Source organism: Ictidomys tridecemlineatus, chromosome 7 (assembly GCF_052094955.1).
Source record: "Ictidomys tridecemlineatus isolate mIctTri1 chromosome 7, mIctTri1.hap1, whole genome shotgun sequence".
Lineage (NCBI taxonomy): Eukaryota > Metazoa > Chordata > Mammalia > Rodentia > Sciuridae > Ictidomys > Ictidomys tridecemlineatus.
The window spans coordinates 90,781,437-90,795,622 of record NC_135483.1 but is presented as its reverse complement, the minus strand read 5'-3'; the positions used below and the strand labels follow the sequence as shown (position 1 = coordinate 90,795,622).

Sequence of the window (14,186 nt, the reverse complement as noted above, 5' to 3'; positions counted from 1 at the left end):
CCAGATGTTCTGTGCTGTGCTCCGCCCAATCATGGCCTGATGGAGGTCATCTGTTTTTTCCTGGAGAGTTTTGGCACATCCTTCCTAAAGTGTGATAGGAAGAGGAGATCACCGAAGTCAAAACCCTTAAGGATGGAAACCCTAGATTCTTCATGCTCAATAAGGCCTCTTTCCAGCAGAAACGTCTCAATGATTGCTCATTTAAAACAGCTGCATGGGGTTGGGGAGCTGAGGAGAGAGCCTGGGAAATGTCCTGGAGCACTAGTACATCCCAATATTTATTTGCATTTCTTCTGCTGTCAGGCCTTTTCCGCCTCATGGCCACAGTGCCTGGGCCACACTCTGTATTCAACAGTTCTCTCTGAGAATCTGACTTCTGTTCACTGTGCACCAAGAATGAGATCCAGAGCAGGAGAGTGGAATAGAGATTTCCCTCTATGCTGCAGCTTCCAGGCCCTCACCCTCACCCCATGATCTCCAGGGACTCTTCCTTCCAAGGGGAAATGACACAGCCAGCAGTAGAAGTTCTGCAGGCCTCCTGAACCTTCTGTTCACCCCACCTCCCTCCCTCCCTTGTGGATGTCCCTGGCTGTGTGATCTCAAGGTTCACAGAAAATGAAAGGTTATTTCTTGATAAAAAAAAAACAAAAAAAACAGAAAGATTAAGTGCCCTGTCTATACAAAAGCTAATAGGTAAGGAATTTCTTCAGAAAACCTGAAACTTTAGGTGTTTTGCTCTGAAACTTGTTAGGGAGCTGCATGATTCTCTAATGTCACATGTGGACTGCGCTCTGTGTGGCCCTTGTGTTGAGTGCCAGACACATGCATCCTTTGTCTTCCAGGTATGCACAGGGAATCCAGCAGCTTGGACCCGGTGCTTTCCAGCAGAAACATTTCAATGATTGCTCATTTAAAACAGCTGCATGGGGTTGGGGAGCTGAGGAGAGAGCCTGGGAACAGGAGAACCACACCTACAGATAAATCCAGTTCAGCAGACTCCTCCACTCTTAGGACCTTCTGTGCATGTTTCTCACCATGAAGATGAAAGGAAGCACTGCCCTGGGGCCCACCTGGCCTTTGTCACTTGACATGCCTCTTGGGACTGGAGAGATTTCAGAATCGACTCTGTGATGTGGGTAGGAAGAACACAGGCCTCACTAAGCTCAGGCTTGGACCCCACCCGTCACCTACCTCCAGCCCTCCAGCACATGTGCAGTATTCTCACAGAAACATTATGCAGAGTGAGGCATTTCTCTGAGATATTATCTCATTTTTAGACCCAGGAATCAGATCCACTGAACTGTAGCAGCATGTCCCCTTTGTCACAGTGGCTCCCTGCTGCTGTGGTTGTTCCTAAGACTTTGAGAGAGCGTGTTTCTGCTGCCATCTATTGTCTGCCTTGGGGGAAACATGTGGCTTGCTTGCTGGAGCAGGAAGCATTCATTGCCTTGCAGATTTAGCAACTGAGTACCTTCTTCCCCCACCCAGAGGAAAAGTAAAACCGAGATGTTGGTGTCCCCCAGTGAAAACCCCATTATGAAAACCTGTGTTTACTGACCTACCATCGTTTTAAAGCAGTTCCATTTGAACTGTAATCAAACCGCCAAGTGACCTTTCTGTCCCTCTGCCCAGCGTCCCTGAAAGGGCCTGTTGTTTGCTGCTTCAATGAAGAAACCTTCTGTTTAGTTAAGCAAGTGTTTTTCCAGTCATGTCTCCTGGTGAGTTACAGAAAGATGATTGTAGGGCCTTGGTTTTTGTTGTTGTTGTTTTTCTTTTAATACTCTAGCTACTCTACAACCCCCCTCCCAACATTTACTTCCTTACTTTTTTTTAGCGGAGAAGAATACCATACGCTGAGCCACTTCACAAGGGTTTTAAAAGTCCCTGGCGATATTTCTCAGATCTTGGAACAAGCCCCTTCTTTTTGCCCCACCCCACCCCCTAGGATCTGGGACCCTTCCAGAGTGTCTGAGGCATTCACAGGAATGGACCACAGTGTAGCCCCCTGAGAGCCAGGGAGGCCAGTCCTGACTGATGTGTTTATATATGCATGTTTTTCTGTCTTCCAGTTGTTTGTTGGACTTGGGTTCCCTTATGAGGGCCCAGCTCCCCTGGAGGCTATTGCAAATGGATGTGCTTTTCTGAATCCCAAGTTCAACCCACCTAAAAGCAGCAAAAACACAGACTTTTTCATCGGCAAGCCAACACTGAGAGAGGTAAGCATCTATCAGAATCATTCTATTTTTCAATTACAGGAATAATTGGAGGTAGGATGTAGCTCAGTAATAGAGCACTTGCCTAGCGTGCTCAGGGTCCTGGGATCAATCCCCAGCAACATGGGAGGAAAAAAAGAAGAATTATTTACTTAGTGCTAATGTAGGTATAGTCTTCTTGGTATCTATGGAGAATTGGTGCCAGGACCGCCCCCCTTGGCCACCCTCCCGCCACGCTCGCACACACACAGACACCCAAATCTCTGGATCCTCAAGTCCCTTATGTAAAATGGCATAGTATTTGCATAGAATATCAACTTACATACTTCAAATCATCTCTGGATTACTTATAATTACAATGTAAGTGCTACATAAACAGTAGTTATGCAGTGTTGTTTAAGGGATAATGTTAAGAGGAAAAAGTCTGCCCATTTCTGTACATGAAGTTTTTTCAAATGTTTTTAAAAATTTCTGGATCCAGAGATGCTGAACCAGGGATAAAGAAAGCAGAGAAGTGATAGTGTTATTAGCATCATCCAACATGGTAATGTGGGAAGGGAAAAGGTTAGGGAACTAATCCTGGAGCTTAGAGAAACAAATGATTCAGTCACATCACCTCTGTGCCAACTGTCTAATGAACAAGGACATTCTAGCCTTTTGATTGCAGCTGAGCCCTTCTTGTCTGAAGCTAAGCTCTTCTTGTTGGGAGCTTAGGATAAGATCAACTGAGTAACAAATTTGTAACATATTTGTGGAGAATCAACTCTCTATGATGAGCTATTGAGAGTTAAAAGTGGGCCATGGATATTCTCCAGGAACCTCAACCTTAAGAGGCAAGACATGTCCCTGGCAACTCAGGTGATATGCCTGAGTTTTTAGCCCACCATCAGCAGGCACCACTCCATGAAGTGGTCCTGCCATTGCTAGAACCATTTGCAGAAGCCTTGCTTCAGTTGCCTTCAAAGATCAGCTTAAAAATTCATAATGGATGATGAATCACCACCAAGGAAAGCTGGATTTGATTTGGGGCAATAAACAAGTCATTTGCAGCTAAGTGTGAATGATTAAGCTGGGTGCTTCCATATCTGGCCAGAAAAAGGTGTGTGCAAGAAACTTTAAGAATGATTTTCTTTTTATTTCCATGTAGTTAGTAGGTGGCTCTGCAAAATGCTCTCTATCAGTTAAAGCAACACCCTTGTCCATCAGGGCCTTCAACAGGGGGATTACACTGATGGACAGTCCTCCCATGACATAACCATGACTTTTTAAAGCATTTATTTTTTCAGTGCTGCTACTTTGAAACCCTTCTGGGTCACTTTCTCTGAATCTGTCATAACTGTGTAACAAATGTTATATAGTATACAAAATACATTTTTAGTGATGTTTATTAATGAATCAGGAATCCTATCAGTTCATAGAACTGATTATTTTTAAGAGTTCTTTTATCCAACCCCCTGTATCTTTGATGAAATGGCCAATGGAGATGGAAAATCAACAAGAACCATAGATTATCTCAAAGAGGTTAACTGTAGCCCAGATAAACTCTGACAAGGGTTAACTGGATGCTTGCTTACTTTTTACCTTTTACTTGTATAACTTGAACTCTTCATGGAAGTGGTTTCATTTTGAACGGTTAGTTCATTCACCAATATTTAGCTCACCTGAGTGCCAGGTGCCAGTGTCGTGGGAGGCGCTAGACACAGAGATCAGGAACAGTCTTGAAGAGCCTAATTTTTTGGAAAGGCTTAAAAGACTTTCCCCAACAGGGAGACTAACTTCTCAGTTTAGAAATCTCTGCTATAGCACGTGACTGATTTTGAAACTTTAGAGTTTGAGGTTGAAAATAGATTTCAGTCATCCCTAGTAGTTTTTGTTTGTTTTTCACAAATAAGAACTATATATTTAAGATAAACAACTTGATATTTGAAATAATAAACATTGCAAATCGATCACCATAATAAAGCTTATTAACACACTCATCACTATTCATTGATGAGACTGTTCTTCTCCATTGTGTATCATCCATAGGTTTTCCTTTGGGTATAGAAAATCTCAGAAGTTCCTTCTTCTGTCCAAATTGCTTTTTTTTTTTTTTTTTGTAATTTCACCTATTTTAAAAGCTTGTGATAAATCATAATATAAAACATTTTAGCCATTTATAAGTGTGATTCACTGGCATTAAGTAAATTCACAGTGTTGTGCAACAATCATTATTATCTATCTGTAACCTTCTTCATCATCCAAGCAGAAACTCTGTCCCCTTTAAACTCCCCATTCTCCCGTCTTCCACTCTTCTACTTTATATCTCTATGAATTTGCCTACTCTAGGGGCTTGATGGAATCATGTTATATTTGTCTTGGGTCTGCCTTATTCACTTTGATGTGATGTTTTCAGGGTTGATCATGTGGTAGCGTGTGTCCGAATCCTTTTTACTTTTTTAAAGCTAATATTCCATTGCATGTATTTACCATGTTGAACTTATCCTTTCATTTGCTGATGGACATTTGAGCTGTTTCCACTTTTTTTCCCCCTATTGTGATTAATGCAACTATGAATAGTGGTATACCCCTGTCTGCTTGAGTTCCTGCTAATAATTCTTTTGATTATATGCCTACAAGTAGAATTTTGCAGCTTTTACTGATTTTAAGATAGTCTACAGAGAAGTTGCAAAAATAATATAGCATTGAGGTATACTCTTCATCCAGCTTCATCTACTGGTGACATTTTACAGAACCCTAGTACAATTATCAAAATCAAATAAAATTAACAGCAGTACCCTAGTATTATCTGAACTGAAGACTATATTTGCACTTTGCCATTTTTTTCTGCTAAAATCGTTCTTCTGTTTCTGGATCTGATTCAGAATCCCATGTTGCATTTGATTGTCAATTGTCATGTCCCCTTAGTCTCCCAATCTGTAAAAATCCAGCCTTTCATTGTCACTCATGACCCTCACTGCTTTTAAAGAATACAGATCAGTTGTTTGTATGCTGAGTGTTTCCTCACAACACGGAGAACACTCCAGACACATGCCCAAGTCAGGGATGTCACATTACATGGCCCAGATCAACCAGTACGAAGTTATCAAGAAAAGTATGTTCATCGTTTTCTGTCAGTTAGTGCCATCATTTAGTCATTTGCTTTCTGCTGAGGTCGCCGAGGGTTTTCACTCTTTATGCCATAAAGAGAGAACAGACATTGGAACTGCTGCCTGGGATGATGCCACCAAGCCCGAAATGAGATTCCAGTAGAGAGACAGTGTGGACTGCTTTCAACGGTTGCTCATCGAGTGACCTCAGACAGATGACTCCATCAGTCCTGGGCTCCCACCGGAGGGCTGAGAGGCACAAGGGCAGTTGACAGATGTTTAATGCATCCCTACAGAGTCCATGGTACTATTTGCTGCGTTAAGGGAATTCAGCAGGACACATTTTCTGTTTTCAGAGCTCTAAATCTGATCTGGAAGAAGGACAAGACAGCTGCATAATCAATGGGAGTGCATAAGAAATAGGGACATGGATTAAGGAGGGGAGTTAACTTGGAGTTGTGCCAGGTGGAAGGAGAATGTGTAGGGTTAACTGACAAGGATTGACAGGTGGGGCTGGGCCTTAAAGAAAGAGGAGAAGAAAGGACTTCAAGCCTGAGAGGGATGAATGTTGATGGACTTGGGGGACCCCAAGAAGGTCAGGTTCTATCTGTAGCTCCCTCCAGCAAAACCAGGCAGCTTTGAGAGGGGCTGCCTCCTCTGTTTTTTCAGTTCACAGAAGCTGCCAAATCCTCCTAACCAAAGATGCTTTTAATTAGGAAAAAGCTGTCAATAGGTCTACAGATTTCTAAGGGTCAAAACCCCTTAGAAATTATCTTTTATTTTCCCCTCAGGAAAGGGGAAAATTTTACAAGTACATATAATTATAAATATATATATAATATACCTGAGTGTGTATAATTATAAATCTCTTTTTGCCTATGTTAATCTTTTATGTCAATCAACAATTCATCCAACATAAATTGGTCCATATCAATTGCCTATGGGTCTCTTTTTTGCCTTCACTTGAAGGGAAAGTCTAGAGTTCTAACTGAGTTTAAGCTTTGTTTTTATTTTTGCATTGGGCCAAGTTTTTAAAATACAGTGTATACTCAGAGGGGAAAACATTTCACAATGCCTTAGGTTATACTTGGTTCTTTATACTTTAATATGAATTGGATTTTTATTTTTATCTTCATATTTGGAAACATATTAGTAGATTCCCAGTCATTATTCTGACATTTTGTAAACTATGAGAAATTCTCTGAGTTCAGGGTTTTTTTTTGGGGGGGGTTTCTTAACCTACCCAATAAAGAGAACCCATGTTCTCTTTGGAGATTTAATAGCTACTCTGAAGTAATGTCTCATATTTAATAAGATTTCCATTACTTTTACAAACTATACTCTAGTAAATTTCCTGATTGATACATGATGAAGTAGCTGAGATCAGACGGTTCTCAATAAATTAGCAAAGAAGAACATAACATTCAAAAGGGGCTAATGAATCACAAAATGCCTCCCTCATAAAATTAAGCAGCCCTCAATAAATGTAGATGAATGAAATGATAATGGCTCTGCATTTTGTATTTTCTTAGTGCTTAGAGCAACCTTGTAAATATGCAGGGACCTTAAAGAGTAGGGAGGGGTGAGAGACTGCTGCTGATATATAACCTGCTAAAGAGTGACATTGATGGCAACTCTAATTTACCCTGATTCCAGCAGAAGGGCTAATTAGTTTGTTCTCTAAGCCACAAAATGAAAATAATGCGACATTTTTTGCTCATCTTCACAAAAGGTCTAATAGGGGCATAAGTTCAGTTCAAGGATTTTTTTTTTTTTATGTTGGGAAGTTTTAAAAGGCTTTTGTTTGCCTTCAGTCATTGACATCCTCTAAATTGTCATGCTCTTTCCTTTTCAAAGCTAATAAGTTGTTGAAGGATCTGGATTTGACATTCTGGTTGTTGGGTCTTGGGGTTATAAATCCTCTATACCTCAGAATCCTTATGACTACATAAGAAATCCGACAAGTGATGTATGTGCAGGTGATTACGCAATGCCTGGCCCCACATAGGATTTCACTGATAGGGATTGAATCCAAATATGTGCAGTGGAAAAAAACCAGGTGTTCCCAGTTCAATGGAACTGCAAATCATCTGTAGCCTTCCACTGACCACAGAGCCCAGCGTGCAAAAGAGGAAGGCACACATCAGGAGGGTGGAGAGTTGAAAAGGCTAGTGCAGGACCTGACCCAGGGCAGAGAAGCAGGAGCAGAGCGGGGAAAACCTTCCTGGACTTTTCTTGCATGATTTCCCTGAGTGACTGGCAGTGAAAACTGCAGCTGGAGCCCCATGACTTGTGGCCCATTTTTCCTGTCCTTAGTCATGCTTTTGCACACCACTGATGCAACAGGCTACCAAGACCAGTGACTGAGAGCAAGAGGGAACATCCACTCCTCCAAGTATATCTCTATATCAGAGTCTAAAGAGAAAAGGAAAGAAGAGAGCCAGACCTTTTGCCTCCACAGCAAAGGTCTTAACACTAGCAGAGCTAACACCTCCTTTTATGATAAACATGTTATAACATCTTTTTTTCCTCCTGAAATGAAAATCTTAAATAATGTAACCTACCTGCCTACATAATTAAAAAAATATAGTTTCCTAACTCTAATATGAAGAATAAATAAAAAGAAAAGAATTCATAGTAAAGTAATACATATTTCAGTATTATGTAGCCAAGACCTATCCTAGCAGATATGATCTTTCATTCCCCCTTACCATGAACACTTGTATTTAAAAGAAATAAAACATTCAACTAAGAGTTGTCAGCCTTTTTTGCTAGTAATTGACATTATGAACGAGGGACTAAATATAAGAGTGTGTACACATATCACACACATATATACATGATTGTCATTAATGTGATAGCTACAAATATAGACCAATTTGGGGACATTTTACTGGCAGTTCTGATATCCTGAGTGGCATTGACTTCACTGCCATGATTTTTTTCCAAAATGGTGACAGCTCATGGGTGAAGTTCCAAATAAAACAGTACAAACATTTCTTGATTTACACGGTAATTATGCTCCTGGGAAATTTATTGTATATTAAAACTGTATCAAAGTGTTAGATGCTATAAATCCACCTGAAAGCCCAGTAGGGCATTTGGAAGTTCTTTGAGCTGGAGGAGGAGATCAGTGGTAAAGAGCATTAACAAGGCCCTGGTTCAATTCCCATCATCAAAAATGATGATGATGATGATGATGATAAAAGTTGAACAATTCCTCCTTGTGCAGGTCTGTCCTAGACCTCACTAGATGTTGTGTATCCCTAGTCCCCACCCACAGGCTAAGAGTAGCACCATCTCTTGTGGTAACTAAAAATATTCTCATAAATGTCTAGAACACTCCTTTACACCACTACCTTAAAGGGGTATAAGAATAGAGGTGGCAGCATGATCGAGGGATAAATTTAGCTGTTCTGAAGAATGGATTTTTAAAGAACCCAGAATTGCCAATATACATCTTTGCTTTCTTTGACCACCCTGTTCTTTAAAATAAAACCTCCTTTAGGATAAAACTGCCATTTCTTGCTTTTCCAATTACAAATTGCTTCTATAAATTTCAGGCCCCCAATGTTACTCTGATGATTATTCCTCAAACCCTGAAGATTCTGTTTTATTCTGATGGGGTCACTTCTGTTTCTATCACCTTTTGTATGCACCATTACTCATCTTCTTGGGACTGTTGCAGCCTTGATTTTTATTGCAATTTTTTATGCCTTCCTGTCTGTCCTAGCCAAGAAAATAGATACTGGTTTGACAGAGGTTATTTTCAGGGTTGAGTATGGATGAGCTATGCTTATTTTGGTTGAGCATAAATGTTCATTAGGAATTAAAGCCACCTGTAAGGGCTGGGAGTGTAGCTTGGTGGTAGAGCACCTGCCTAACATGCACAAGGTCCCAGGTTCAATCCCTAGCACACCCACACACCCCACCTAAAACAGTCCCACCTTGTCACCAGATTGTGACATTCTCTTATTTCCAAGAGGGATTCAAGATGTGCAGCCATCACTATTTGTTTCTGAACTGCTGTTTGCACAGGAGGTTTCAGTTGTCAAGGGAGAGGATGAGTGTCTTGTTACCTGCGTAAGTACAACTCCAGTGCGGTAAAATGTACAACACTTCATTTAGCCCAGAAGATTTTTTTTTTTTAAATCAGTGTGAAACTGAGGTGTTCTGTTTCCTCTTTTCCAGCTGACATCCCAGCATCCGTATGCTGAAGTTTTCATCGGCCGGCCGCATGTTTGGACTGTCAATCTCAACAATCAGGAGGAAGTCGAGGATGCAGTGAAAGCGATTTTGAATCAGAAGGTTGTTTCTTTAATTCCATTTCCCCCCATTTGTGATGTGACCTGATGTGTGGAAAGCATCACAGTCCCATGGTTTCAGTCAATGGCACTTTCCCACAATAGCTGGAGTTAGAACAATAGCCAGCCTGTAGGACTTGGCCTGGGGATTTCATGGATGTTGTGTGACACGGAAAGCAGAACCAGTGTCCAGATGGATTCTTCTGAACCTGATTATGTCATGGCTCCTGTGTTCCAGGCACAGAAGGAGGGGCTTGAACTATGCTAGCTTCCGAGATCTACTTAAGTCACTCCTAGAGATCTGAAAAGATGGGCCTGCTTCTTTTACCTTACCCACAAAAGAGGGGAGAGGAGATGAGGAAGAAATCGTGAAAGAAGTATTTTTGCATATCTGTTTATTTGTTTTTTCTACCAAAATATTAGGTAGGCTCTTATAAAGTAACTTACTTTTCCGGACTCTTCTCATCAATTCAGTAGACATTTATTAAGCACTTACTGTCTGTGAGAACTGTCTGAGTCACTCTGGGAGGGGGAGGGGTGTTTTGTTCCATAACCACAGGTGAGGCTGGCTCACCACCTGTGGGAGTTTACCGCCCACCTGGGATGAGTTCAGTTGTCCTGATCCTGCAGTTAACTGTCTCAGGTACACACTGCCCCTGTGCTTCTCCTATCAAAGCACTCTTCACACTTGGTTGTGATGTTTAAGAGAATCATGCAAGTGTACTGTGAGGGTGGGCTGGACTTACACACTTTGGATTTGGCTTCCAGTGACTAGTAGAGTTCCCTCCTCTGTAATGTAGAGCTAATATTACATACTTGACTGGTAACCTGAGTGGACTAAATGATGTCACATATACAAAGTGCTTGAATACAATGTCTACCACATAGGAAGTGTTTAGCCACTATGAAGTGTTTCTTATTTCTTAGACCATCTGAGTTGCTGCTAGACTATAAGCAACATGAAAGAAACACATATATGTCTGCCTGCTATATTCCTAGTATTCAGCACTGTGATTTACCTGGATCAGAGGGAGGAGTTGATGTTAGCAAACAAACACATGCTTAACAGCGCAGATGATGGTCAGTGCCAAAATCAACATGCAGAAGATCTAGGGATGGGAGAAGGGGCGGGGGGGGGGGCGCTTCTGGTGAATGCTGCATTCTGAGTTGTCTTTTGAGTAGGAATTTTCAAAGCAAAACTGTGAATGGCATGGATAAGGCATGGATTCCGTGGAAGGGGAAGATCCAAGAAGGGCATATATCCTGGATGAATGGCCAGTTTATCTCTTTGAAGCAACATCGTTCCCCTTTGGGAAACAGAATGGGATGATAACAAGTTGGTGGCCCACTAACCTGCCAATTTTAGTTGAGAGCACCTCCAGGGGAGCAAGGGCACTCTGATATGCTATCCATATTTTGTCCCCTTGAAGATGGTCTGAGCATTGGGCTTTGGTGTAGCTGTCGGCTTCCCAATGGTCATGTATGTAGTCCCAAACCCAGTCTCAACAATTGTAGGCTGAAGTCCCCCACACTCAACTGACCCAGTTGATAGAAGTTCCTAGTGAAGTGTGGTCCCACTGGGCTGCCTGAAAATATCTGCTCCACACCTAAAGTTTTACCACCAGGGAGTCATTCCCGAGGAGATTTAAGGATCTTCCTTCCTGTGTCCCAGAGTTACTTGTGTATTAGTTATCTAGGGCTGGTGTGACAGAGTACCACAACTTGATGGCTCGAACAACAGAAATGTAGTCTCTCAGTTTTAAAGGCCTGAAATCAGATGTCAGCAGAGGATCATGCACCCTGTGAAGTATATAGTAGTTCCACTGGACTATATAGTAGTTCCTTATATCTGAAATTTTACTTTCTGCGATGTCAGTGACCTATAGTCATCCATGTTACAAAAATATTAAATGGAAATTTCCATAAATAAGTCATATATTTTAAATTGCATACCATTCTGAATAATTTGATGAGATCTCTTACCATCTTTCTCCATCCCACTCATGACATGAATCAGCCTTTTGTCCAGTATATCCATGCTATATACACTACCTACCCTGGTTTAGTCACTTAGTAGCTATCTGTTATCAGCTCAGCTATTGTGCTATCACAGTGCTTATATAAAAAGTTTCGTACTATGCTCAGTTTTAGGCATCCACAAGGAGTATTAGAATGTATCCCCCATTGATGAGGGGGCTATTGTATTCTTTCTTGCCCCTCCAAGCTTCTCTCAACCTCGAGCATTACTTGGCTTAAAGCCTCTGAGCTTTATTCTCTGCCTTCGTTACAGTGTGGCTTCTCCCTGTGTGTATCTCTGCTTTCCTCTTCTTGTGCTAGATTAGGGTCCACCCTAAATCAGTGTTGACCTCATCTTGACTACATTTACAAAGACCCTATTTCCAAATAAAGCTACATTCACATGTTGAGTGGGACTATTTTCCATTATATAGATGAGAAAATTAAGGCTTAAAAAGATGTTTTGCAAGATCACATTAGTAACTAGTAAAACCTGGAATCAAATTCAAGTCTTTTCACTAGTTTGTTAAGATAATAATTAAAAAAAACACAAAATAGAATAAAAGGAAAGTATGGAATAAGGAAAGAGATTAATATTAAAAATTATTGTCATAAAAGTTATTGTTAGAGACGGGTCAGAAATTTGGTAGTGTTTTCTCATATGTAATTCCAAGACTTTTAAATTACATGACACCCAAAAAAGAAAAAGAAAACATGACCTATCATTAAGAGAGGAAACGATCAACAAAACCAGAACTTGAGATGGTCGAGATATTGGAATTCTGAGATAAAAACTTTAAAATTTTAATAAGCTAGGCAAGGTTATGTACTCCTGTAATCACATCAACTCAGGTGGCTAAGGCAGGAGGATCACAAGTTCAAGGTCAGCCTAGGAAACTTAACAAGACCTTTAATGTTCCACATAAAAAATAAAAAGGGCAGGATGTAGCTCAGTGGTAGATCACCCTTGATTTCCATCCCTAGCACCTACACACAAAAAAAAGTTCTATGATAAATGTATTGAACAATTTGGGGAAGAAAGTGGACATCATATATGTAAACAGATGGGAAATTTCACCAGAGAGGTGTAAGCTATTTTTTAAGTCAAATGAAAATTCTAGAAAAGAAAAATACAATGTCAGAAATGCATTCCTTCAGTGGCTTCTAAGCAGACTATACATAGCAGAAGGGGAAAACAATGAAGTTGGAGACTCGTCAATAGAAATTATTCAAACTGAAACACAGAGCAATATGAAATGGAAAAGGGTATGTGGTATCTTTGGGACAAAATTAAGTGGCATAAGTTAGGTGTAGTTGGAATCTGAAAAAAGGGAGAGACTGGCACAGAAGAAATTTCTGAAAGAGCAGTGGGTAAGAATTTTCCAATCAACTTACAAATGCTAAGGGCACAGTGGACCCCAACAGGAAAAAATACAAAAAGAAAAACACATAGTCAAAGGGCAAGAAACAAAAGAAGGAAAAATCTTGAAAGCAGCTAGCTGGAGAAAAACATGTTCAGAGGAATGATGATATTAAAGACGGCCAACTACTCATCAGAAACAATGGAAACCGTAAAACAGTTCCTAGGAACTAGAAGATGTACGGGGCTTTTAAATAGGCACTCTTGGGGACACTGTATTTTTAAGTATGGTGGGAAATTTTGAACAGGACAATGACATGACCTAGTTTATATTTGGAATCCTCCAGAGAAAATATAAGATCTCCCTAACTTAAAACCTTATGGCTAGTAAAAGAGGAACCTAGACTTAAACCCTGGTTTTCTGGTACCTTCTAAGACCATCTTTTCATCAGATGATGTCAAGCCACCTGTTAGGTGAGACCATTCAGGCTTTAGCTGATTTCTGAAAGCAGTCCCAGTAAGATTTGCAAAGGTGAGTGGGTTTCAGTGGACACAGGAAATCTCACAGGAAAGGAGGTCCAGAGGAGAAGATGGGAAGTTCATAGAAATTTTCCAAGCCAGCAGGCCAGTAGCCTGCAAACATCCTGCCTTCGGCCTTAGTTGGATGAGTAACAGGCCTTTTTCCACAAAGGAGGATGACCACAAATGTGCTCTTGTTTCTCTTTTGAGCCTACTTGGGTTTCTCTGGAACTGGGAGTGGTTTCAGCATTCTCTTTCATTCCATACCCCAAAGTGGCCTTCACTTGTTCCGGAAGGTCTATTAGGCAGAAAGCTGTCCCTTCCCTTCAGTCCATGAAACAGCTTCCACTTCTGGGGTATGCTGTTGCTCTCTGTCCCCTAAGCCCAGGGTCTGGAGAGCTTTCCCATGCAGAGGAGGCTGCTCCCACCCACACTGGAATGGCAAGGGGGACTGTCCCCCTGGCAGTGCAGTGGCATAGGAATACAGTTTCCTTTTTTTTTTTTTTTTTGCTTTTCCTTTGTAGGAAAACTGGCTTCATATCCTTTAAAACAGTGAACTGGCCCCAGAGCAATGAATGAGTCAGCATCCCTTTGGTTAAATTGGGCATGACTGGGAGAACAGGAAGAGCCATTTTCTGTATTTACTACATTGAATCTTTTGAATTCATTAATTTATGTGTTCTAA

The 14,186-nt window shown here is 40.9% G+C and overlaps 1 protein-coding gene across 7 annotated transcripts in view; it reads left to right on the top strand.

Annotated features, from left to right (window-relative positions):
- Mgat5 (alpha-1,6-mannosylglycoprotein 6-beta-N-acetylglucosaminyltransferase) overlaps nucleotides 1–14,186 on the top strand; it is a 328,673-nt gene that overhangs the window by 288,368 nt on the left and 26,119 nt on the right. For all 7 annotated transcript variants that reach the window (XM_005315937.5, XM_078017215.1, XM_078017214.1 and 4 more), the window contains 2 exons: nucleotides 2,070–2,216; nucleotides 9,494–9,610. In XM_005315937.5, coding sequence (XP_005315994.1) covers nucleotides 2,070–2,216; nucleotides 9,494–9,610 — 264 coding nt within the window. The remainder of the gene's footprint in view (nucleotides 1–2,069; nucleotides 2,217–9,493; nucleotides 9,611–14,186) is intronic.